Source organism: Hyperolius riggenbachi, chromosome 8 (assembly GCF_040937935.1).
Source record: "Hyperolius riggenbachi isolate aHypRig1 chromosome 8, aHypRig1.pri, whole genome shotgun sequence".
NCBI classification, from domain to species: Eukaryota; Metazoa; Chordata; class Amphibia; order Anura; family Hyperoliidae; genus Hyperolius; species Hyperolius riggenbachi.
The window spans coordinates 144,136,146-144,163,648 of record NC_090653.1 but is presented as its reverse complement, the minus strand read 5'-3'; the positions used below and the strand labels follow the sequence as shown (position 1 = coordinate 144,163,648).

General features: G+C 41.2%; 1 protein-coding gene across 10 annotated transcripts in view; it reads left to right on the top strand.

The window, feature by feature from the left end:
• Positions 1-27,503, top strand: part of GRIA3 (glutamate ionotropic receptor AMPA type subunit 3) — a 604,867-nt gene that overhangs the window by 538,045 nt on the left and 39,319 nt on the right. For all 10 annotated transcript variants that reach the window (XM_068251187.1, XM_068251183.1, XM_068251184.1 and 7 more), the window contains 2 exons: positions 9,503-9,876; positions 24,708-24,906. In XM_068251187.1, the coding sequence (XP_068107288.1) occupies positions 9,503-9,876; positions 24,708-24,906 (573 nt within the window). The remainder of the gene's footprint in view (positions 1-9,502; positions 9,877-24,707; positions 24,907-27,503) is intronic.

Genomic DNA, 27,503 nt, shown 5'->3' with positions numbered 1-27,503 from the left:
TAAATAATGGGGATTCTTAAAAAATCCAAACAATTATATACCCTTTACTTACTAAAATAAATTATTTCCAAGAAGCCACCTTGCGTACAAAAAGACATTCTTACTCAAGAAGAAGGAAACCTCTGCATCCTATTCAGGCATCCCAAGCTGTCCTCCAGTCCCCGGTGGAACGCGGACCCCCCTGTGCAGTAAGTTGGAGCCACTTTGGCACAGGAGCAGCACAGCCATGCTCTTGCCAGAAGAGAAGAGCGAGCTGGATGTTAAGGAGGGTCCTGGTGAGGAGGACTTGGGAGGCCTCTATAGTCTCTTTTTAGGTAAGTATGTATTTTTGCACCCTCGTGTACACTTTAACCCTTTCACTACCAGCCGATTTGTCCTAATTGCGAACATCTACTGCCAAGTACTTTTTATACATTTTGCACTCATTAGGTTTACTTAGGATTTTTGACAAGAAAACCATGAAATAGGACATATTATATATTGTTTTTTCTGTAATGAATTGGACTTGAACACTGAAACAATATTTTTTACTTTTTCTGGATATATAACAACATTTTTGAGTTGAAATAAAAATAAAATATTCATCAGTTGTTTTTTCCAAAGAAAAATTACATTTACTGATAAAAATGTTAATATTTGTAAAAGCCCTGACTGAGTAGTTTAGCTAGCCCTTACCAGAGAAGCTGGCAAGGTACTATCAGTCACTGGAGCTATCTACTAACTCTGAACCTCACCAGAGTAACTGGTGGGTACTAGCTACAACAGAACGAGATAGTTTGGCAACACCTTACCTTAGCTGGCAAGGTACTATCAGTGATAAGACAGTATTATCTGAGCGCTAACACAAAGTATTCACAACAGCAGACAGTTTGCGAATGGTGAACGAAGGCTTTATGAAGCCAAGGAAGACTCTCAGCCGTGCCCATCTCGGAACAGCCAATCCGAGCGGCGAGAGTCACTCCTGACGTCAGCCGACCGGCCTGTCAGCTGACGCGCCTTCTCCCAGCATAAAGGTCCTGTCACCGCGCGTGCCCGGGCGAGACAGCGACCCTATGAGCAGATGACAATACCGTTCCCGGCATGCTAGACGCCGACAGAATGGATGAGGACAGGGAACAGGAAACAAAGGCGGCTGCGGCTACACTCCACACCTCCGCAGCCGCCATATTATTGATTGTTACAATATGCCCCCAGTACAGGTAGCGCAGTATAGGTGCAGCCAGTATAGGTAGCCAGATATAAATGCAGCCAGTATAGATAGCCTGGAATAGGTGCCCCAGTATAGGTAACAGCTATAGATAACAGGTATAGTTAGTTGTCCCAGCATAGGTAGTAGGTATAGGAGACCCCAGTATAGGTAGCAGAGATAGGGGCCACTGCAGGGAGGGGGCCGACATCATGCTCCCTCCCACCACATGGGCCCCCCACCTGTGGCCACCCTGCCTGGCCGGAGTGCAGCAGGGCAAGTTGTAATTACTCACCCGATCGCTAGCTCCATGCAGTGTCCCCTACAGCTGCAGGCTCCTCTCCGCTCTACCAGAGAGAGGAGGCGAGACCGGCATTGGACATGCGACATGGAGGAGTGATTGGGTGAGTAATTAGAACCCGCACCGTTACTCCAGCCGGGCAGGGAGGCAAAGGAGGGGGGCCCACGTGGAAAGAGGGAGGAATGATGTTGGCCCCCCTCCCTGCTACTTCCTGGGGGACATTTTGCCAACTAACATTGTTGGCAGTTAAAGCCCTTCTCTGCCAAAATGTATGCATATGAATAAAATAAAGATAGACACTTAACTCAGTAGTGGGAAGCACCTGGATGGTCCATATATTTCCTGAATTTTCTTATAGCCTACCATTCCACATGGGGTCCCCTTCTTCTGACCACTAGCACGGCCATAGATGAGCACATCTGGACTGAGCATACATGAAAACCCTCCCTGGACCCAGATGCAATGACCAGCTACAGACCTGTCTCTAACCTCCCCTTTCTGGGAAAGCTAATTGAAAAAGCTGTATACCTCCAGCTAGAAGCCAGAATCCTACAAAATAACAGTTATGACCCATTCCAGTCTGGCTTCAGGAAACACCACAGCACTGAAACTGCCCTCATCCAAATATGCAACCACCTGCTCATGGCAAGAGACAGAGGAGAGTGCTCGATCCTCATACTGCTAGACCTTTCTGCAGCCTTTGACACAGTTGACCATGACATCTTGATAAACAGGCTACAGGAATACTGCGGCATTGATGGCATAGTACTTCAGTGGTTCCAATCCTTCTTGAGTGGCAGAACCCACAAAGTGTCCATGGGGCCCTTCCTGTCCACCCCTGTAACACTTAAGTATGGGGTGCCCCAGGGCTCAATCCTCTCTCCCCTGCTTTTCACGATTTACATGCTACCGTTGGGAAAACTAATCCAAAAACATGGCCTGACATACCACTGCTATGCAGACGACACCCAACTATATCTTTCCTTCAAGCCTGGTATGACAGACCCAACTCTAACTATAAACGCCTGCTTACGTGAACTACAGCAATGGATGAATGACAACTGGCTGAAACTAAATTCAGACAAAACTGAAGTCCTTCTGATTGGAGGGCAGAGCATGATAACAAAACAACTTAACTTGCAGTCTTCACCACTGGGAATAGGAGGCACGGATCTACGCAGCTCTGATCATGTGCGTAGCCTGGGAGTTCTAATTGATGGGGATTTAAACTTCAGAACTCAAATCTCTGCTGTGGTGAAATCATCCTATTTTCACCTGAAGAACATTGCAAAAATCAAGCACCTCATACCCCCAGAAGATCTGCCAACCTTAGTCCACGCCTTCATCACATCCCGACTGGACTACTGCAATGCTCTCTACACTGGCCTTCCAAAAAAGGCCTTGTACCGGCTACAGCTGATACAGAATACTGCTGCCAGACTGCTAACCAACCAACCCCGTCACTGCCACATAACGCCAGTCCTGCATTCCCTTCACTGGCTACCTATAGAATGGAGGGTCCTATTCAAGATCGGCCTACTGACATTTAAATCCCTGAATAATCTAGGCCCTGGATACATGAAAGATATGTTACAGCTGCGAAGCAATCCCCGCATTCTCAGATCCACAGGTTCTAATAATCTAGTCATACCCAGAGTCCACTTAGAAACTTTTGGTCCCAGAGCCTTCTGTCATGCTGCCCCTACGTTTTGGAACTCCTTACCTCAACAGATCAGGACAGCCCCATCCCTGGACGTGTTTAAATCCAGACTGAAAACCCACCTGTTCAGTCTGGCATTTGCAGAAATATAACTTTTGTTGTGTGAATACTTCATCCTACTAATTACTGAATCTGAGAGAGCCTAAGCGCTTTGAGTCCTATGGGAGAAAAGCGCTATAGAAATGTTATTGTATTGTATTGTTATTGTATTATTGTATATGAATAAGGTTCACACATGCCCAGCAGAGGAAAGCACCCCTACAGGGAGGAAAAAAGCCTCTCACATGCCCAGTCCGGATACTCTCATCCACAGTCAGGAGCGTGGCCAAAAGATCAGGAGGGATCCGGCACCGGAATGGTCCATAAGGATCTGGGAAGATTCTCCACCATCCAGGGGAGTATCTAACTCCACCCCCTTCCGGGTTTCTTTAACTTGTTAGCATCTACAAATGAAATATTCTGCTCCCATTTTAACCTCCAGCAGAACTCTTTGTTCTGCCCATTAAGGTCATGCAGAGTGGCACATGGAGCAGTTTTCATAGTTACCTGTTCTGGACACTGGACTGGTTTCTCCTCTTCCTCCACATGCAGCGATACACTCCTGACATCCTCTTCTGACTTCAGATCACATGTTGTTACATGAAGTAGGGGCTCGGAAGATAGTGATAGAAGAGTCTCTTCCATTACCCTTCTTCCACCTCCGGGTGGCACTGCACCACTGACACTATCTTCTGAGCCCCAATCACATGTAATAACATGTGATCTGAAGTCAAAAGAGTATGTCGGTAGTGTATCGCTGCAGGTGGAGGAAGAGGAAAAGCTGATCCAGCGTCAGGACAGATAACTGTGACAGATCCCTGCTCCGCTCTGCATAGCCTGCCAGACTGGGGAAGGGACACTTCCCCAGCGGCAGAAATAATTCGGCCCTACAACCACATAACGTTTTACTTTAGGTGGCTGCTAAAAAGGTGAATTACATGCTGTTTAGTACATCTACAGCTGCCATCACCAAAGCAAACTATCAGTAATTAAAAAAATAGTTATTAGGTGCTCCATCAACATTTTTCTAAAGGGTTCCATGTTTTTTAACGCAATACTTCATGGTAAGTAAATACACAGATAGTACTGGTAAAAATCATATTTGAGAAAGACACATTTAATGCAGAGGAATCTGTCATGCAGTGTTTAGCTGAATTGTCCTGGCACTCGCCTCTGCAGGAAATATTTTTAAAATAATGACCTAAACGCTTGTTTAAAAATTGCTTACCATCCTTTTTTTCAAGCATCGTGCATCATCCAAAGTGATTTACCTTAAAAGCTTAACGCTTGATGTTTCCTGAGTTATGGATTTTAGGTTGGTGTGAATGTCATCAAATAATAATGAATTCGGCACTTTAGAGAAACAAAACCAGCACTTTTCTTGAAATGCTTGCTATATGTACAGTTTTAAATGGCTTCATGCTTGATTTATGATCTTAATACAATAGACAGGCAGATCCACCCAGGGCAGAGAACATCTTACCATTACAAGAAGAGAGAACCGAGAGCCCGATATGGTGTAGTATGTCAAGGTAATTGGATAATTAGAAAGAGTATGAATTGTATACTCACAAACCAGGGTTACCTCCAGGCAACCACTGTGTAGGCAGGTGAGGAGATTAGCCTGTCCTCACTCAGGAATAAGAAGTCGCTCTCTGTAGGCTTGAAAAACAAGAAGGGGTATCCCCCTCCACCAAAGGTGGATACAATCAGTATTATGGTAGAGAACAGAGGCGCCAAAAGGATAAAAACAATATTTAAAAGTTTTAAAATTATTGCTTAGGAGGCAGTGGTGGACTCACCTCCCACAAGCAGACACAACAACTGTGTATTCACAAAAGGGACATTTATTGGTATACTCCAAATAAGGTTGCAACGCGTTTCGCAGGTCAAACCCGCTTCATCAGGCAATTACAGGAAGGAGCACACAACAGCAGTATGTCCAGATAGCACCTGGGCGACAGGTGCTATCTGGACATACTGCTGTTGTGTGCGTTGCAACCTTATTTGGAGTATACCAATAAATGTCCCTTTTGTGAATACACAGTTGTTGTGTCTGCTTGTGGGAGGTGAGTCCACCACTGCCTCCTAAGCAATAATTTTAAAACTTTTAAATATTGTTTTTATCCTTTTGGCGCCTCTGTTCTCTACCATCTTACCATTACAGCGCATATGCAAGTAAATACTGAATGTGTCCAATATTTCCTTAAGTCTTTGGACTCATCACATTCTTTAAAGCAAAGCATTTATTGTGTAAATTCACAGAGAAAACAAGTAACACAATAAAAATATATATTTTAGATGCTATGGGAGCAAATGTGATTGGGATGTAACTTCCGTTATTATATAAATTATTTATTTTGTGTGTTTTCTGCTGCATGTCCCAAGTAAAAAAACAAAAAAAATAAAATATGCCTTCCACGTTGCTAAAATACACAGAACATTAAAGAACAGCATTGGAAAAAGATAATGGAGCTATATATTTTTTCTGTAATGCAAATTGATAATATCTTTCTATATATTTGAGTACACTGTACAGTTTATGTACACAAGGATAAGGGCTACAGCAGCTTTGTGGAAGAGTCCCGCAGCTGGCAATGACTACAATACATGGCTATGCACCTGTAAATTGCTGCTTCATGTCATACTTCGTGTATGCACTGCAAAACACAAACATCCGCAATCTGGAGAGCTGTAGCAGCTACGAGTCTCTGATACATGTCACAGCTGTGTACATATATGTAATATGTTGTGAAATACATGCATATATGATAGATATTCAGTGTGCTTAAAATGTTTTATGACAGGGTTGTAAGTTGGTTACAGTGCGATCTTATTTACAACTATAGGAAAAGAAAGCAATTGGAATGCAGCAAAATAGGATATACTAAAATAATACCATGCTGCATGCCAAAATGAATGATAAAACACAAGTTAACATTCCTCCATGAGGTTAAATTCAAAATGTGCACTTAACATTCACAGCTGTTGCAGAATCACATCAGAAGTACTCTGTGTGAGGGTGGTAGAAGTGATGGATTTAAACCATGTAACAGTCATTTCAAGACGGGAGCCTTTCAAAAGTCTAGTTTGCTTCCTCAGGTATCCATATATCACGAAAGGCAGAAAAAAAGGAGTTTATGAGAGCACTTGTCTGACAGGCTCATGTATTGAAATTACAGAGTGGGGTCTTTCTTGGTTGTCCATCATTTCCCCTACCACCACCATTGGTATGTTGAATGCTGTAGTCACCTTTCACACTACATAGGAATTCAGTTCTGGTTCCAATGGATAAAAGCATTATTAGACCTTTAGCCACTTTTTAGTTCCATTTTCTTGAAAGAGCAGAAAGATCAAGGCAGATCAAGGCAGATCAAGGCAGAACAATGTTCTACAGGACTTTACAATGGTTGCTTATGTGGGGATTTGTATAGCATGAGTATAACTCCTCAAGTTGAACAACACCTTTCATTAGTTCATACTAACGCTACACTCAGAAGTTACAGGTTTTGTGATCTCTATTCTCTTTCAAGGCTCCTGTTACATCAGAAGTAAAACACAAGTGACAATGTACACAAGCCCTAATTGAGGATTTTTCTTGCCCTTACAATGTTAACCTGGCCATGCACTATACAATATTTTTGCCCAATCAGAACTTAGATTCAACAAAAACATCTATTTGGGCAAAAGTGTTGGTTAGTCACAGCATTTAAATTTTCCCGCAATTGACCCATGGACAACATTGCATGATCCGGATATGCAATTTGTCCATGATCAACCCATATTATTGGTCAAAATGTTGATCATTGGTGAACCACCGGCTGGTCAGTGCCACAGCTGAATAGTGTATGGGTAGCTTTAGGTTTCTTATTGAAATCCTGATAAATGACTCAGTGCCTCTCTTTCAAATTGTTTTGTGAATAGTGGTCTTAGGTGAGAGCTAACTCAAAGTCAACAGAAAGGTCAAATTGATAATTGAAAACAGTAAGATAGAGTGTAATTGCACTACTGACTGTGGTGACTTGCACACATTTTAAGAGAAAGCTAGGAGAATGTTTCAGCTAGCACAAAGGTTAGCACACTCCCAAAGCTCGTACTTACATTCCATACATGTATGAAGTTGACTATTTTTCAAAGAGTCCCTGAATGTCACCACTTCAGTTCCATCATCTTGATTGCTGAAATCAGGCATTGCAGGTTCTGCTCATTATGTAGCACCCCTTCAGGATAGTGCGAGACTTGGTATTGGTGTGCAATTCAGTAATGGTATGTGTACGTGGTTCAGAAGCAGCAAAGTTAAATAGAATTACAGGTAGTCCCTGGTTAATGCACGAGATAGGGACTGTAGGTTCGTTCTTAACCTGAATCTGTTCATAAGTTGGAACATTGTGCCATCTCTGTCCCCTGTACCTCCTCTGTGCCCCCCTGTGCCTCCTGTGCCACGCTCTGGTCACCTCTGCCCTCTGTACCTGCTTATACACGTTTAAAAGCTATTTTTTCTTTGAATTTTTTAAAATCAATTTTCTCAAAAAGTACAAGTCCAATTTGAAAAAAAAAAAAGTTTGACTAGTTCCCATAGAAACACAGAATCCATGCCATTTGTATTGGCAGGTCCGTTGTAAGTCGGGGACTACCTGTATTAAAAACTAAGAAAAAAATTAAATTAAAAATTATATGAGGAGGTTAAGGCAAAAAATCAGTGGTGAGGTTAAGAACTGTAATTTTATTGATTCAGGAAAATTCCCATAGACTGCAATGCATTTCCTGGGACTAGGTTCCCACTTCTTCAGGCATATAAAGTTAGTAAAATTTCCAATGAACCATAGTAGAGCCTAGCGCTTCAGACACTCTGAGGTGTACTACAGCTCACTGAAAATTTTACTCTCTTCAGAACAAGTGGGCACCTAGTCCTAAGAACATATTATCTATGAGAGTTTTGTTCATTTGGATCAATAAAATTACAGTTCTTAACCTCGCCATTGAGGTTCTGTTCCCCAAGAGGAGGTACGTTTATCTTTACATCCTCTAATTTTAAACTGTTTTAAAATTGTATATTTCACCTTGGTGCCTCTGAACCTTGTACATAATCATATCACCTTGTGTGGAGGGTATATCCCTTTGTTGTTTTGTTCATGCAGAGAGCGACTTTTTAACCCAAGTGGGGTTAGGTTTGCTATCCCCACCAGCCTACTGTTGTGCCACTGTTGTAAATCACAAATGGGAGTATAATTATTCGCCTCCTCTTAATCCTTGTGTCACAAACTTACCCCACTATATTGGCTCTTGGTTTCCTCCCACATGCCCCTCCACAATAAGCCCTCCCGTTTTTTCCTGTGCATTTAACAGTAGTTGCTTTTCAAATATTTATAAATCCACAATTTAAATCAAGTGTTTCATGACTGCATTAAGGCCGTTCATCAGGAAATAGGACAGTAACACATTTAATGTAATTAGGGATGGATGCAAAACTGAAAACAAGACACCTTTATTTCCGAATAAAATATTGGCGCCAAACATTGTGATAGGGACATAATTTAAACGGTTTTATAACTGGGACAAATGGGCAAATAAATTTCATTTTTTTACAGTAGCATGCATTATTTAAAAACTATAATGGCCGAAATCTGAAACATAATGATTTTTTTCCCACTTTTTTCCTATTTTCCCCTTAAAACACATTTAGAATAAAATAATTCTTGGCATAATGGCCTACCTAAAGAAAGCCTAATTGGTGGCGAAAAAAAACAAGATATAGTTCATTTAATTGCGATAAGTAATAATAAAGTTATAGACGAATGACTGGAAGGAGTGCTGAAAGGTAAAAATTGCTCTGGTGTTTCAGAGGTAAAACCCCTCAGTTGTGACGTGGTTAAGGTTCAGTTAAATATAAACTAGAATGTATTGTTTTTCATTAAAGCAAAACGCATCTTGAAACTATTCTTTCGCTTAATTTCACCCCACCCTTTCTCTTTTGATTTTGCTTCTTGATTTATTTTTATTTGTACATGTGCATTTTGTTGTATTTGTGTATAATTTGTGTAAAGACTGTTTTAGGACTGCACAATGGGACTTGTTTTATAATAATCTTAACGTGATCCTATCATTAGAAAATTGTGATGATAAAACCACTGCTTGTGTCCACTGCCCCAGCAAAACAAGCCCTGATAGTGTGCTAGTTATACAATACACTTTGAAAACAGTATTTTATTTTTATTATATAAATATGCACTTATCAGAATGTTTTCTTTGTTTTTAGAGAGCAGACATAGCTGTCGCCCCTCTCACCATTACTCTGGTACGGGAAGAAGTGATTGATTTTTCAAAACCATTCATGAGCCTTGGCATCTCCATCATGATTAAGAAGCCTCAAAAATCAAAACCAGGAGTCTTTTCCTTCCTGGACCCCTTGGCCTATGAAATCTGGATGTGTATAGTTTTTGCATATATTGGAGTCAGTGTAGTCCTTTTCCTTGTGAGCAGATTCAGCCCTTATGAATGGCATCTGGAAGACACCGATGAAGCCCGCGACCCTCAGAACCCTCCTGATCCTCCAAATGAGTTTGGGATATTTAACAGCCTATGGTTTTCCCTGGGTGCCTTTATGCAGCAAGGATGCGATATTTCTCCAAGGTTTGTTCCATATCACTCCATCACCTTCTTGCATTTTATGGTCATACACTAATGCCATGGTGTATATATGTTAATTTTCTCAGCCATTATTACTTACATTTTTTTTCTTTTTTTTGCTTCACATCCTTCTCAACGCTAAGCTTCTTCATTTAATCTTATTGCTTGCCACTAACACACATGTATATTTGGTATGGACCCAATACCCTTTATACATGCCAATTAAACTTATATTCACCATGTTGAGACTGTAAAATGCATAGGGTCTTTTTGTTTCAGCAATGCTTGGAGGTCTACCGTGTTTTTGCTGCATATCTCATTTTACGGTCATCTGCTTGGTGCATATAACATATGTTGCTATGGAAAAGTAACAGCTGATTGCTCTGAAGACACATGCAACAGCAGTTTAATTACCTTGGTCTTCACGCTTGTCATCGCACGTGCTTGTCTCTTCATTTCTGTGCCTGCATAACCCGTTTGCACTTTAATTCTGTTGTGTTTTTTTTCCCTTTGTTTATTTTTTCAGTCTGTTATTCCCTTTCGCTTGTGTTCATGGCTGTTAAATCTTCTTTATTATGCCATAAAACCTTTCTTATTGGCATTTACAAGCCACAAACTAATCGTCTAAAAGTGTACTGCAGCGTTAATAAATATAATGTTTACTTAAAGTTTAAGTACAACCTTTGACTTTCTGATAACATTTTCAAATTGGTTTTAAATGGTTCCTTCACTTAGTTCATCATCCCATTTTCCTCTTGGTAGTAGCTAAAGGCTCTATTCAAGCAGTCATTTAAGCATGAAATAAAACACTATTTTAATTAATTATGTATAAAAATGTCTTGTAAGGAATGTTTTTTTTATTATTTTTTTAAGGAACATACTTTCTGCACAAGTCCATCTCCTGCATAGAGACCTTCAGCTACCTGCTCACTCTGTCTGAATAATTTCCAGTTCAGTCACTTATTGCTCTGTCGACTGCAGGCATACATCCCTGCAGTTTTATAGCAGTGTAAGGCCTGGAACCAACTAGAAATCACTGCAGCACTTTAAGATCACTGCAGTGCTGTGTGCAGCCATTTCTAGAGTGTTTGTGATAGTGATTCCCCGACTCTTGGAAGCAATCTACAGTAACCTGTACAGCACTTCTGATTTGTAATTCGCATTTTGGTTTTTTTTTAAATAAAACTTTATTATGCTTACCAGGCGTCCTTCTCTAGCCCCACCCCTAAAAGCATAGGTCATAGGTGCTTCTCTATGATAAGTCAGAGAAGCACCCGCAACCTCTTCTTTTAGGGGTCAGGGCTACAGACGGAAGAAGAAAATACAGAAACCTGGTAAGTACAATAAAGTTTTATTAAAACGTAATGGCTCAGCCCCCAAAGTGCTGCATAATCGCCTTGATAAGCTATTAATGCGGTGCTTATATATTTAGCATTGAGCATAAATGCACTCAAAATGCTGCATGTCCTGCGATTGCAATTATCCCTAATCGCAATTGCACTAATGGGTTCCACTCAACTCACTTTTATTGGCAAAGCTTTTTTGGGAATCGATTTTGGGTGAGGGCGATCCCAAAATGCTGCCAAAAATGCTCTAGTTGGTTCCTACCTTTATAGTCCAGAAGCATGGCTTGAGACTGGCCAGGAGGAAATAGTGTGCTGGCAGCTGGAGGTTATGTAAGGTTATCTGAGTTGGTGCAGTAAATATTTTACACATCTATTACCAAATATTTTATGCATACTCTTTCAAAATATTATTGGATTAATGGACCACTGATGCAAAAAAAAAAAATCCTTTTTCTGATCTAAATTGAAAGCTAATATGTTAACAAATTAATAACTATTTTGTTTTTTGTTTTTAATTTCAATTAAAGGACCACTATTGCGAAAAATTGTAAAATTTAAAATACACGAAAACACATTAATAAAAAGTAAATTTTTCCTAGAGTAACATGTGCTATAATTACTTTTCTCCTATGTTGCTGTCACATAAAGTAGATGATAGAAATCAGACAGAACTGACAGGTTTTGGACTAATCCATCACCTATGGGCTTTCTTTATTTTAGCAGTGAATGGCTGTTGCTCGGCCCAACTGCCAGAATAGTGTGCAAACCGGTAGGGGGTGGCCTGCATCTTTGTATAGATCCTTTCCAGGAAGTGCTTTTGTAAAGAATAAATAGAATACTGAGAATCCCCCATGAGGAGATGAACTAGTCAAAAACCTGTCAGTTCCATCAGATTTCTACCAACTACTGTAAGTGACAGCAACATAGGAGAAAAGTAATTTATAATATATAGTATTTTACTCTGGAAGAAACGCACTTCTTAATTGTATGTACTGTATTTACATGTATGTAAAGTTTTACAATTTTGCTATAGCGTTAATAATAAATGTTAATAATAATAATAATAATAATAATTATTATTATTATTATTATTATTATTATTATTATTATTGTATTTTTTGTATATTTTAATATTTTTTTTTTATTCAGTACATTAGCAAGAGCTACTGCCTCATGTCTGTACTATCTTCAAAGTTAACCTAATAATACAGTAAAAAGTTGCCAGGTTAGTTGATGTCTCAGAGAGCGATGTGCACACGTTTTATCTAACATCCTTCCAGATTTGTATTTGTATGACACTGGCTTCCACACACAGCTAATTTCACCATTGTTATCATGGAACTGACAGGAGGATCTGCTATTAGGAAATCAGTGCTGCTTTTTTACATCCTCATAGATCAGTGTAGTGCCTCTGTGCTTATGTTTTAGTGCCAAAAATGGTGCATGCTGCTCTCTGTACTTTCTGCAGAGGATCAGCAAATAGAACTGTGAGGAGAGCAACATTTGTAGATTGCTGAGAGCATATTCCTCTGTGACTGTCAGCAAAAAGCAGCGTGGACAAATCAGCAGTGAATGGAAGCTGCAGTGCTTCTATAGAAACATAAAATATCCAGTTGCTTATTAAACAAAGTAAGTAGTTGATAAATGGGTATGAATCACTGTTTGGTAAATCACCTGATGTGCTAGCCATTGGAGCCTTAGAATTCTTTTGCAGAATATTATTAGTTACAGTTCAGAGGTATTGCTGTTGATGGTTTGGTAAAGAATGAAATATTAAAAGTGTAGTTTATGTTAACTTAGAAACATACCAGAATAGATGTGACAGAGATTAAGCTCCCTTTAGGGCTCAAATAGAGAAGCAGGGATGAGCAAAATCATCATTGGCAGGTTGTCGCAAATTGGATTTATGAAAATGGCCGCTGATCTACCACCAACACTGTAAGGTCCTCGGTCAGGTGTCCCTAGCACCAACGCTCTTTGCTACTCTACTGCCAAGGCATTTTCACAACAATGGTCCTTCTTGTGCATAAAAACAGTGTGCATGAACTTTGGTTTTAAGATCCAAGCCATCCTAAAGAGAAAGGTGGGATATTGTGTGCTCAATCATGGGATAACTTATGTTTCAAGGACGTGAGCAATGAGAAACCAGCCATACCTAATTTCAATATGTATATGCCTTGGAGGGTTTTGAATGATGTTTTAAGCTTATAAAACGGTTATTGAAAGACCTCTATAGACATCAAAGTCTGCCCTGCAGTTACAGTCAGACTGCCCCAGAGCAGTCCGATTAAACATAACATAAAACTTACCATTTCAATGAAGATGTGTTTATGCCTATAGATAGGGGAGAGGAAATCAGCAAAACAGAAACTTCCGTTGGTTTATAGAATTCACATCAGGCCATTCCAAGTCACAATAGAAACTGGACAGAGATGGGGGAAAGCAATGTTAGCCTTAAGTTAATCCGAAGACATAACAACAAAAGTTGTTTAGGTGATACCTTTAACCACTTCAGCCTTTAGTGTTTTTTCACCTTCTGCATCCGAACAATTTCCACCTCCCATTCATTCACCAATAACTTTATCACTAATTATCACAATGAAATAATCTATATCTTGTTTTGTCCGCCACCAATCAGGCTTTCTTTGGGTGGTACATTTTGCTAAGAAATATTTTATTCTAAATGCATTTTAACGGGAATATTAAGAGAGAAATGGAAAAAAATGCATTATTTGTCAGTTTTCCGCCATTTTAGCTTTTAAATAATACCATAATTAAAACCCACGTATTTTATTTGCCCATTTGTCCCAGTTATTACACCATTTAAATTATGTCCCTATTACATTGTATGGTGCCAATATTTTATTTGGAAATAAAGGTGCATTTTTTTAGCTTTGCATCCATCACTATTTATAAGCTTATAATTTAAAAAATATTAGTATTATAACCTCTTGACATGCATATTAAAAAAGTTCAGATCCTTAGGTAACTATTTATGTTTTTTTATTATTGTAATTTTTTTCTAATTAAACATATTTATTTATTATTTATTTGAGTATTTTTGGTTGTGTGGGAGGTAAACAGTTAATTTTAAATGTAAAAATGTCTATTCATTTTAAAAAAAATGTGTGTAGATGTAGTTTTACTATTTGGCCACAAGATGGCCACAGTCAAAAGTTTTTTTTGCTTCCTGTAAGCATACATACAGGAAGTGAAGAGGGGATGTGTAACAGAACAATCGCGGCTTCTCCATAGAAGCCAGTGATTGTTCTAAGGGACTTAGATCAATGAATGGGAACTGCTTTCCCATTCATTGATCTCTGGGCTAACGGGCAGCCTGCGTACTCCAGCAATTGCGCCCTGCGAACCCTGGCTGCTCAGTTTTTTCATGGACGTAGCTCCTATGTCCAGCATGCATATTTGGACGTAGGAGCTACGTCCTGTGGGCTAAAGTGGTTAATGACTAACTGTACAAGTTAGTCATTAAAAGTATCACCTAAACAACTTTTGTTGTTATGTCTTCAGATTTTCTTCATGACTAATACCGGACCACATGGAAAAGCTTTCAACTAAAGAAGTTGTTTGTTATAATGATTACCTGACTTCTAGAACATAAAATGCGTCCACTGAAAACTACCATTTTCTTAAAGGACAACTATTGTGAGAGGGATATGGAGGCTGCCATATTTATTTCCTTGTAAGCAATACCAGTTACCTGGCAGTCCTGTTGATCCTTTGCCTCTAATGCTTTTAGCCGTAGACCCTGAACAAGCATGCAGCAGACCAGGGGTCATATGCAATTCACTTTTACACCTGAGTTTTCTCTTAGGTGATATTTCACAACTTGTAAATAGAATGCATTTTACACCACCAGCAAGCAAACTAATAATTTTTACAGTACTTTTTCATTTACCTTTTGGTACTTTTTTCCATTGCAGAGTGCTAAAAGTTAATTTAAATTGAAGATGAAAAATTATCTCCTAGGAGAAAACTCAGGAGAAAACGTGAATTGCATATATCCCCAGGTGTTACTGATATTATTGTCAGATCTGACAAAATTAGCTCCATGCTTGTTTCTGGTGTGATCAGACGCTACTACAGCCAAATACACCAGCAGGGCTGCCAGGAAACTGGTATTGCTTAAAGCGAATCTGAGATGAAAAACTAACTATAACAAGTAACTTGTCTATATATATTATCTAAAGTTTAGATTTAGTTTATACAGCAAATCTAGCTGCAAACAGCTTCAATAGAATATGATTATTTCTTCCTGTGATACAATGACAGCAGCCATGTTGTTTGCCATGTTGGCCTGGAGGCGGTCCTGACCGGCAACTCCTTCCTCTTCGACGGCCGGTGGTACCATCAGGAGGTTGGCACTGCGATGGGGACCCCCGTGGCCCCCACCTATGCCAACCTCTTCATGGGGCGCTGGGAGTTAGAAAACATTTTTTGCGGGAGGGGAGGAGTTTCCGCTCGGGTCCGCCTCTGGGCCAGATACATTGATGACATTTTAATAATTTGGGCGGGGACACAGAAAGAATTTGAGGATTGGATAGTCTCCTTGAACCAGAATAATGTCAACCTACACCTTACCTCTACATGGGGGGGCAATAGCTTGGAATTCCTGGACTTAAAAATTAAGATTATTGATGACCAGATAGTGACGAGCACCTTTAGAAAAAGCACAGCTTCCGACATGGTGTTGCATGGGGAAAGTTTCCATCCTAAAAAGCTCAAGGATAGTCTCCCATATAGTCAGATGGTGAGGATGAAGCGAAACAATTCAGATATAATGGAAGGCATAAAACAGATAACTGAGGTTAGGAATAGGTTTGCTCAGAGGGGTTATAGTGAACAAGTATTGAGATCTGCTACCAATCGAGTGCATAGCGTGGACAGATCGTCTCTCTTACAGCCTGGAAGAAGAAAAAAGAAGAGGAGTAACAATTTTTTCATGCACTTTTCTCATTCGACAATGGGAAACATCATTGCGGATGCAATTAGGAACAATTGGGGCCTTTTGCAGTCCGACCCTATGTTGAGAGAGAAATGCGGAGAACTTCCTTGCATATCTTTTACAAGATGTAAAAACCTACGGGATGAACTCGTTCAGAGCGAGTTCAAGTCCCCCCAAAGAAAAACCTGGCTTAATCAAACTGGGGTGGTGGGCACACACCCTTGTGGCAAGTGTATTTATTGCAGATATGTAAGAAGGGGAAAAGGTTTTATGCACATGAATAGATGGTATAAAAGTCGACACTTCTTCAATTGTTCGACTGAGATGACCGTATATGCAGTAAGTTGTCCGTGCAATCGTATCTATGTAGGGAAGACAACGAGGCCCATGAAGGAGAGGTTCTCGGAACATTATAAATCCATTGGGAATGGGAGGGGGGCTAAGAGGTTGATCGATCACGTTAGGGAAAGGCATTGTGCAGATGCAAATTGTCTGAGATTTTTTGGGGTAGATAAAGTGGTGGCTAACCCTAGGGGGGGAGTAGATCAGGAGAGGTTATTATTACAGATTGAGAGCAAGTGGATAATGAGGTTACAAACAGAGGGCCCCATGGGCTTTAATGATAAATTAGATATGGCGGTTTTTTTGTAACAGGTGGTGCGATGATAATTGGGAGACCCCTGGGGTATCTTCCCCATGGTGGTCTCTCTCTCTGAGACGACCTGGAAAGCAATCATGTATGGTTTCTTATGTATTTTTTATGTATTAATGTTAATATGATCAATTGCTTTATCTATCCTGCCCTTGCCCACCCCCTAATAAGGAGAGGTACTGTGGTGCAGCACGATGATTTGCATTCGTGGTAGGTCCCAGGTTGTTGGGTACCACCCCTGAACTATTGAGACCGCTGCTGATATCTGGGCCTGTTAAGTCAAAGTAGATATAAATTTGTGAATTGTGATGTTGTCGATGACAATTGGTGACGACCTCTCGGGTATTTTGGTATCCTTGAGGTTAGACACATCTTGAGACAGCATCTAACACTGATTGTAATTCTGGTTTTGTCTAAATTATCTTTCTCTTTTTCCTTTTTTTAATAGTATCTGTATAGATATACTAGATCTAAGATTGGTGTAATTTGCGCATGTTCCTCATCCTTTTGATCTCTTGATGATTGCTATGGTTTTTATATCGTTTTTTGTTTTTGTCCTATTTTGTTCCTAGCATGTCCCTAAATGTGTGTGGGGAGTGAGGCTGTAGTGTGGAGTCACCTCCATAATACCACACTGCTAATATATATCCTTTTCAGCCACTAGATGCCGCTGTGACTTTATCTCGCGTTACGTTCGTTACACTGTTGGCACGTATTACGTGTATGGCGGGGTATATGCCGGCGCACCTGACGCATAGGGCGGAAGCCTGCGCGATTGGTTCTGACGCATAGGGCGGAAGCCTGCGCGATTGGTTGTGGTGCAAGGCGGAACGCGGATGCGTTCCAGCTGCGTGACACGCGGAAGTGCAGGATACGGTGGCCGGGAGAATGAGACTGGAGTGTGGTGGCGTGTGATACGCCGGCTGCCTCGGCTCTTCCTCTTCCCTGATTGGAGGCCTTAATTGTACAGGTGAGTGGAACCACCTGTTTGTCACAGCGCTCGGCATTGGTTGGTTTGAATGGGGGCTTGGCGTCACAGCCGCTCCCAGCAGCGTGGGTGGGGTGCCTCTGCACACTATATAGCTTTGCTCTCTGCGCTAATGGGGTGTTCGGTCTCGAGAAAGCCCTAATTGCAGGGCGAAACGGCCGTCGACTTCACCTCCGCACCTCCAAAACCTGCAGTGACCTGCTAAGTATTTTTTTGTTTGTATTTTTGGAAATGTCATTTTTTAGCCGTTGAGTACCATTGGAATGTGTGTTTTTTATTAAGAAACATATTAAAGGTTCAAAGTTTTTTAAGCGGATGTGCTGCTCCTGGAATGCTTTGCTGCTATACACAACTATAAAACATTACACACATGCAGGCTTATCTGCATCTTTAGCGCTTAGCCTGTGAAAAAAACCTAATCCCCTCTCCTCCTTCCTCCTCCTCTCTGCCTCTGAAATTTCTGGCTGGTAATACCCCCCCCCCTCCTGCCAGACTGAGCTCCCATGAGCCCTTGCTACTGTCTGAAAATGCCAAAGCTCTCTGAAAACCTGTGGGCGTGTGGCTTGTTTAGTTTATAGTTAGAGTATTAAAACAAAAACAAACAAGTATTTGGCTTGAGGAATGCCCTATAAACAATAGGAAAGGAACACAATTATGCAATGATTAATAGTTCATCTCGGATCCACTTTAAAAGGAAAAAAATATGGCAGCCCCCATATACCTTTCACTACAGTTGTCCTTTAATATACCATGACCTGAATAAATTTGAGGTAAAATTTGTGGGAAGGTCAAGAAAATGATTCCGCACTTTTTATTATTCCTGAGGTTTTAAGGATCTATTTGTCTATTAAAAAGTATCATTATATGTTTTTGTCATGTGTATGATCAAAACATTACAAAAAGAGATGAATATTTCAGTGACAATAATTATAATTTTAAATTGAGAACCTTTTTGGAAGCAGAGCTAAGGTGTATATACAGTATGTGTGCTCACTGTATCTTTCTTACTAGCCTGAAAAACAGGATAGGGACCAGTGTAGTATCCCATGCAAACAAATTCTCCACTTTCATATTCTAAAGAGCTCAAGTATTTTCTGGAAACCTGACTTGTCACATCTGGTGTCTTTATCGTTCTCTTCCCTCTATGTTGTTGCTGAAAATGGAGTTGAGGGCAGTTAATCTGCTGTTGACAGTGTGTTTGCCCAGCTATATAGACCGGTAAATAAGTTATATGACATCACATGGAAAGCTCTTTTTTTTCCGTTTTTCAAAATGAATCTTCCATCTTTTGCTCTGGACTAGTTGTACTACAGGAACTATTTTCATACTATATTTTACTATTTGCAATATTTTGAAAAATTGAATTGAATGTGAATGAACTATGAAAACTTTATATTGGTGGCTCACAGTTATTAAGAGTCAATGGACTCTTATATGTTTGGTAAAATTTTAAAGTGACACTGAAACGGAAATACTTATGATATAATGTAATGAATGGGTAGTATAGCTAATTAATAGAACATTAGTAGCAAAGAAAAGAGTCTCATATTTTATTTTCAGTTATATAGCTTTATTTATAGCATTGCATCATTCTGCCACGTGTAGGTGCCCCCAGTATAGGTAGCCAGGCATAGGTGACCCCTTCAATCCCCCCCAAGAACTTTTGCTGCAGGCAGGGACATTACAGTACAGTAAGGGGAGGGGCGGGCACACTGATACAGCCAGGGGGAGGGGGCCCGGCCCCTCCCTCCCTCTCCTCAGGCCTCCCTTCTGTGCTCCTCCCTCCTTTGGCAGCAGGAAGCGGTCACAGTGAACACTCACCTCTTCCGGGCTCCATGCTCCTCTTCCTGGTTCCACATACCGCCAGTCCACTCTGTCTGCATCACCGCTCACTCTACTTCCTGATTAGTGAAAGTAGAGTGAGCAGCGATGCAGATGGAGAAGACCAGCGGCATGTGCATCTCCCTCGTATGCAGCCCAGAAGAGGTGAGTATTCGCTGTGCTCGTTTCCAGCTGCTGAAGCTCTACAAAAGAGGAGGGAGCACAGAAGGTGGGCCCTAGGAGAGGGAGGAGTCAGGCCCCTCCCAATGGCTGTGGCAGTGTGCCCGCTGCTCTCTCCTTCTGCACTGCACCCCGAGCAGACACCCACCTTGCCTGCCCCTAAAAATGGGGCTGATGGAGGCTATCATATGTATTTCATTTTAAAACAGTGCCCGTTGCCTGGCAGCCCCACTGCTCCTCTGCTTCTAATACTTTTAGTCATAGACTCTGAAAAAACATACAGATCAAATGTTTCTGACAAAAAATATGACAAGATTAGCTGCATACCTGTTTGAAGTGTGTGATTGAGACACTACTGATGCCAGAACTGCCAGGTAACTGGTATTATTTAAAAGGAGACAAATATGACTGCCTCTATATACCTTTCGCTTCAGGATTTCTTCAACTTCTCTCACATGCACTCACATTTTAAAAAAAAATATATAGTTTTGCTCTTACCAATAAAGTATTTTTTTTTAAAGAAAATGTATCAAGAAACTTAATGAAAACATGAATGCATTGTGCTGCTCAGACAAATGGTTTATAGACCCAGCTGCAGAGCACGACTGGAAAGTCATTCAGTCCTATGAACATAAGGGGCCGATTCATAAAAGAGCACAAAGGAGGTGAAGTCCTTAATTTCCTTCTTTTGTGCTGGTTTTTTGATGTTCTCACTTTATAAAAGAGCGGTGACAGCTTAATTAAATTGCCACTGCTCAAGGCCATCAGCACAACCCCACCAAATTCGTTCTATATACAAGCTATTGAAAAACGTGCAGAAAGTTTTCCACACATCTTAATCTATCACTTGTAACATGCCACCTTCAATGTGGCACATTACATGGACAGTCAGTGGAAAGATGCTGAAGTAGAAGCTCCCTCTTGTGGCGAAGCTGCTATTCATTTACAACATTTACTACATCTGCTATATCACCTTAATACTAATTTACTGCTGATGTTGCTGAACATGTTTTGCCAGCCCGCACTCAGCTTAAATTATGCATAAGATAAATGTACATGTATTAACAAACAAAAAATATGTGCACAGACTAGTGTGCATAATACAGACTTTCATTGTGATTTTTATATATTGGGCCTTTAGTAACATTAAGTGCCGGTTCACACAGGCGATTGTGAGTCGTTTCCTGCTGGCTGCATTGTTCATCATTTAAGAGCTGTCTATTCAAGTGAATGGGCAGTCCCTGTACCATAGTTTGCCCCGTTTGCCATTGTTTGTGTGAATGATGCATTCCATTCCTGATTTTTCCTGTTGTTTCAGCCAACCCTGGAAGCAACATTGTAAGCCAACTCTGCTTCCAGGGTCGCTTACAGTCACGTCTCCATGTCCCGCTGCATTGAGGAAAACAGCTGAAAGCCAACGAATGCCGGAGGAAGATGTCAAATACTTTTCTGCATACATGCAGAAAAGCAATTTGCCGACACGTTGGCAGATGCCCGTGTGAACCGACCCTGTCTAAATAAAGAGCTGTTGCACAGAAGCAGCTTCCAATCTCTGCACAACATGTTAGTGGCTACAGTGTTTCAGATAAGATTATCAGTGCTCATCTGAACTGCTTTAGGGCTGGTTCACACAGATGTTCTCCCCATGTTTACCGCCGGCATTTGGGACTCGTCGTTAAAGACTCCCTTTCCAGTAAAGGGGAGTGTTTGCACCGGGCTTTTGTCACCGTTTGCGCGAACGCAGCATTCCAATCCTGATTTTACATGTTGTTTGAGGCGACCCTGGACTCTACATGTAGTATCTAGGGTCAGTTAACCGCTAGTGTCCCCCTGTGGGGACGAAAATGATGATCACAGAGGAAAGCTGATGAAAGCCCAAACACGCTGCCACCGAGATGCCGCTGTACGAGACGCTGCTGGAAGCCGTGCGGACTTCTGTGTGAACCAGCCCGTTTGTAAAATAACTGATATAACATACAATGGGGTTGATGCACAAAGCAGCAGTAATATTGCTGTCCCCACCTGCCATATCTTTCAAGTAAAATTTTTGGAAACCATGGAAACTAGCTTTACTAAAGTGACTCATTCATTGAAACGGTAGGGATTAGGGAATATGCACCTCTAGGGGTGTGATAATTGCATACCTCAGCTATTATTTATTGCTTTAATTGCAACATCAGATCTTAGCGGTCCTCAGAAGGAATTGTCATAGAACACAATCAAAGACCCACAATAGTCACAGGCATGTCCAAGTAATAAAACTTCTTAAAATGCTTTAGGTCTTGTTTCTATATCCACATTACATGCAATGCAGGTAGCCATTGGGACACTGCGCCGCTTTGTGATTTTCCCTGATGCAGCTATAATCCCATTCATTTATAATGATTGGAATCGCACTGCAAATGTGCAAAAATGCATGCAACCATGCATTGAGATTCTGTGTTGAATCAAAATGCATGGATGGGGAAATCAGACTGAAGTGCACTTCTGATGTCACTGCTGATCACTTCACCATACATTGCTGAAAATGCACAAGTGTGAATGAGGTCTTAATTGGGTATAGACAATTTGGACAAAGTGGAATAACACTCTAGGTAATTCCCTAGACACCTAACACATCTGAACTTAGTCTGTGTAAGTACTTTGTTGATCTTCTCTTTGTATAAAAATACTATGGCTCCTATTCAGTTAACGTTTCTCCTGAGTTTTCTCACAGATGTTTTCACACTTTTGTAATAAAACAACTTTTAAAGCGTACCAGAGACAAAGTAAATTTAAAAGATTCATACATACCTGGGGCTTCCTCCAGCCCCATCCGCACGGATCGCTCCCATGCCGCCGTCCTCAGTCTTCTCTGTCTTCTGTATCGGGTGGCGTAAGTTCAGCCAGTCACGGTCAGTCTGAGCGGAAGAGGCTGGAGGAAGCCCCAGGTGTCTATAAATCTTTGTCTCTGGTTTCCTTTAAGCCCCAGCAAGCAAGAATATACTGTACACACAAAAAAAAGTTTGCTATTATTTCTTTCCCAACCGTTTATTACTTTTTTAGTTGCGGAGTGCTGAAAGCTTATTTTCTAAGATGAAAAATTAGAGAAAAAATAATTGAATATGGTTCCATTACACTTTTCATTAATAACACAGAAGTCACCTATAAAATGTATCATTTTGTGGGTTAGTATACTTTCAGATTATTGGGTAGATATTTTTTTTTAGTAACCTTCTCATCTCTCTTTCACTAATTAAATTGCATGCACACCTGACGAGCTCAGGGACAAAAGTTTCCATCATTCAAATCTATCACTGACATGTATCCAAATTTTGTATAGCTACTTTTGTTGTCTATCAAACTAGATGGACCTTGGGCACTTCTGCACATCTGTCATAAATAGGCATCTCCATGGATGCCTGTGGATGGCTAAAGCTGTTGTATATTGGGCCATCCACATTGCGGAATGGAATATTCTGGTTGGACACGCCTACTGCTCTGAAGCCTTAAAAAGTACTTCTATAGAATTACAGTAGAGCATGAGATGATTTGACCTTCATAGTGGGGACATTATGGTCCAAATATATGCACAAAATAATAAAGAAAAATAAAGTGTTATTCACCCATAACACACTATTAAATACCTGAAGGAAAGCAGTGGTCAGGAAGCGTACCTATTACATAGCTGTCAGGATATTTTGGCGCAGGGGAAAGCCAATAACAGCTTACCCTGCTCCTGCACAAGTCCCAGCGGCATCAATTACTATTCCCCCTCCAGGCCGCCATGGATAGTGAGGGAAAGATGTAATTCGGCTTCCAGCTATTGATGGTGGCCGCATTACAGTGTTTTTACAGTTACTTGTACTCCATCTTTTGACAGCGCCCAAATCACTCACTGAGTGCTGCTATAGCTGTAATTCCTATTTCGGCCTACGGTGGCGCCTGCTGCACCAAAATCTCCTGCGCTGTTTTTACAGCGCTCCATCAGGAAGAATTGCACAAATGCAAGGAATCACTTACTAGTATGTAATTCTCATTGAGGTGTACAATTGTAGGGATTGCCAAATATACCTAATCTGTTCACACATGCAAATAAGGTCTCAAAACTACAGATGAAACGGGAAGAATTAGAATATTGTGCAAAGGTCAATTTATTTCAGTAATTCAACTTAAAAGGTGTAACTAATGTCTGTAATAGACTCATTACATACAAATCTAGCTATTTCAAGCCTTTGTTATAATTTTTATGACCATGGCTTTCAGCTTACGAGAACCCCAAAATCAAAATATCAGACCGTTAGTATATTGTGAAAATGTTCAATATTCTAGGCTCAAAGTGTCAGACTCTAATCAGCTAATTAATCCAAAACACCTGCAAAGGGTTCCGATTCCATATATTAGTTTCACTTTTTAAGTTGAATTACTGAAATAAATGGACTTTGGCTTGATATTCTAATGTTTCGAGTTTCACCTGTAGAGTCATACATCAATTACAACATAATCATAATAACATTGTTATTTAAATGCTGTTATTTAGTTTTATGCAGAACTGGTACATGAGATATCAATGAATTAATGGCGCAATTAAATGCTAAATGTTAAATTATTCTTGATAGTTTAGACATGCCTAGAATTTTATTTATTAACTTTTGTACATAATTTACTCAGATTGGGTCTTGTGCATTAGTTAAGCCTTTAATTTTAGTATTCTTTGGTGCTCCATAGGAGAAGTTTATTGCTTCCTGTTATTATCTAGTATTAGTAATGATGATTAATGGGTCTTTATGATGGTTGCCTGTTCTTCCCATCCACTGTGAGACTTCTGGGAGATATTGGTGCCTCTCTTATTGAGGTTATCCTTGTTAATCTGGAATAAATAAATATCTAATCTTTTTTATCTTGCAGATCTCTCTCTGGGCGAATAGTTGGAGGAGTCTGGTGGTTCTTCACTTTAATTATTATCTCCTCCTATACTGCCAACTTAGCTGCTTTCCTCACAGTGGAAAGGATGGTGTCTCCTATAGAGAGTGCGGAAGACTTGGCCAAACAAACAGAAATAGCATATGGCACTTTGGATTCAGGCTCTACCAAAGAATTTTTTCGGGTATGTGACAGTTATTTATTATCTATTATTAATGTGATCGCCATCATTATTAGCATTATTGATATCTACATATCAGTCCATGCCGCAGGGTGAACCATAGTTATATAAACACTAGAGATGGCCTGAACGGTTCACCGGCGAAAGGTTCCCGGCGAACTTCCGTGGTTCGCATTCGCGGAGAACCGCAAATTTTTCCGGAAGTTCGATTTGCCCCCATAGTGCATCATTAGGGTCAACTTTGACCCTCTACATCACAGTCAGAAGGCACATTGTAGCCACTCCCCCCTTATAAAAGGCAGGCAGCGTCAGGCATTGGACTCACTCGTGTGCCCGCAGTAATTAGAGAAGGGAGAGCTGCTGCAGACTCTCATAGGGAAAGCTTAGTTAGGCTCTTACAGGCTTGTTAGCTTGCTCCTTGCTGATTCTTATTGCTAAAAAAGCACCCCTCAACAGCTCTTTTGCGAGCTAATCTTGTTCTTGTGATCTATTTTTTTTTTTTGAGTGGCCCACTTGCATTATATACAGCCCTGTCAGTCAGTCGCAGCTGGCCTTTGGTATAATTCCTACTGTGCCACTGCCAGGCCCAGCACATTCAGTGACTACCTGTGTGTGTGGGACAGGCAGCTGCAGATTTGTAATCCCATCCCAATCACTGCACCTGTTCACTGTTCAGTGCACCTACCTACCTACCTACCTACCTACCTACCTACGTGAGCGCACACATTGTTAATACCACCAGTCATTGCACCTGTTCACGGCAGTACCTGTGTGTGTGTGTGACAGGTGCACATTTGTAATACCCATCACTGCATATACCAACCTGTTGTGTTCAGTGCACCCACCCACCTACGTGAGGGCACACAGTGTGATATTTAATACCACCAGTCACTGTACCTGTTCACGGTACGTGTGTGTGACAGGTGCACATTTGTAATACCCATCACTGCATATACCTACCTGTTGTGTTCAGTGCACCCGCCTACCTACGTCAGTGCATGCAGTGTGATATACCACTCCGTGCATACCTGTTAACTGCACCTGTGTGACTGCACATTGTATTAGTCAAGTCAGTGCATACCTTTCACTTCATCTCCCCCAGTATGGACAAAACAGAAGGCAGAGGCAGGCCACCTGGCAGGTCTGTTCGAGGTCGCGCTGTCATGATTTCATGTGGCCCTCGACCAAAATACAGTGTTAAGAAGAAGGCACGTGCCATCAATATTGTCAGGACGTAGTTGATTATTTAACACACAACACCTCATCTTTCTCAGCTTCCGCACAGAAGCATGACATATCTTCCTCCTCCTGCTCTGATTCTGGCCCCACTTAACACTCAGTCAGCCACCACCACCAAAGTGCCATCACCCCAGGGCTCAGCGGTGTGGACATTTTTTTGTGTGTATGCCTCAGATGAGAGCAATGAAAATTGAGCCGTGGAAAGACCAAGACCCGCATAGGGACAACTACCTTACGAAGGCACATGATTACAAAGCACAAACAGCAATGGGATGACCACCTGAGGAAAAGCAGCACACAAAAGCAGAGCCATAGACCACAGTGGAAGATACCAGGCAGCAATGTTTTCTCAAAAAAGGCGATACCTAAACTGTACCGTGATGTTGAAAGGCAAGTGGTGACATCTCTGGCACACAGCGTTGGGTCAAGGGTCCATCTGACCATGGATGCCTGGTTTTGCAAAGCACACTCATCCCTGCCTGAATACTAAGTCCCCACACACAGCATCTCTGCCTGCACGCCGTGTTACTGCCTGCCCCAAGACTAAGTCGTTCCCCACACAGCATCTCTGCCTACAGGCCGGTTGACTGCCTTCTCCGCCACCACCAACAGGGTCCAGGACTCCAGGTGGATTCCTGAATTTTTAAGGCCGCTGCTAGCAGTGGCCGCTATACTAATTTTTCTGATGCGTTTACATGCCTGCCTAATTTTTCTGGCTGTACTGCAGCTGCAACAACAAAACAAAAGGCATGTACATGTGCCAATTCCCCTTCGTGATCATTACCTTGCCGTGATGACCGTGCTTGCGTATCACAATTAAGCAATCACTGACGGCTATATGAGTGTGTCGGGGGGGCACACCCATGATAATAAGGTCATTGCTTTATTGTGGACAGACCAAATTTGATCAGCTGGACAGTCACTGTTCTGTCATTCAGCTACCTCAGCCTGGCGACCATATGGGCTGGAAAGCCGCCATCACCTGCACTCTCGTCATGGTGCGCACCAGTCCAGCACGGCCGTCACTACACAAACAGCTGTTTGCAGTCACTGCATACCTTTCACTGCATCTTTGACTGCATATTGTATTATACCTGGCAGTCAGTGCATACCTTTCAATTGAATGGATGGCAGACTTGCCCTACATAACAGATTCTCGTTAAAGGATTTAAAGTTGATTCATCTCATATACAGCGGGGCCTCAAAAGTCCTCCTGTATTGTTATTTTTGGTCACTACCTCGGGACGTGCATGCCATGCCTGCTGCCTTCCTTGGATGTGTGGTAGCCGTTCCTGCTCCTTTGCCCACAGCGTGCCTGCTGCCTTCCTTGGATGTGTGGTAGCCGTTCCTGCTCCTTTGCC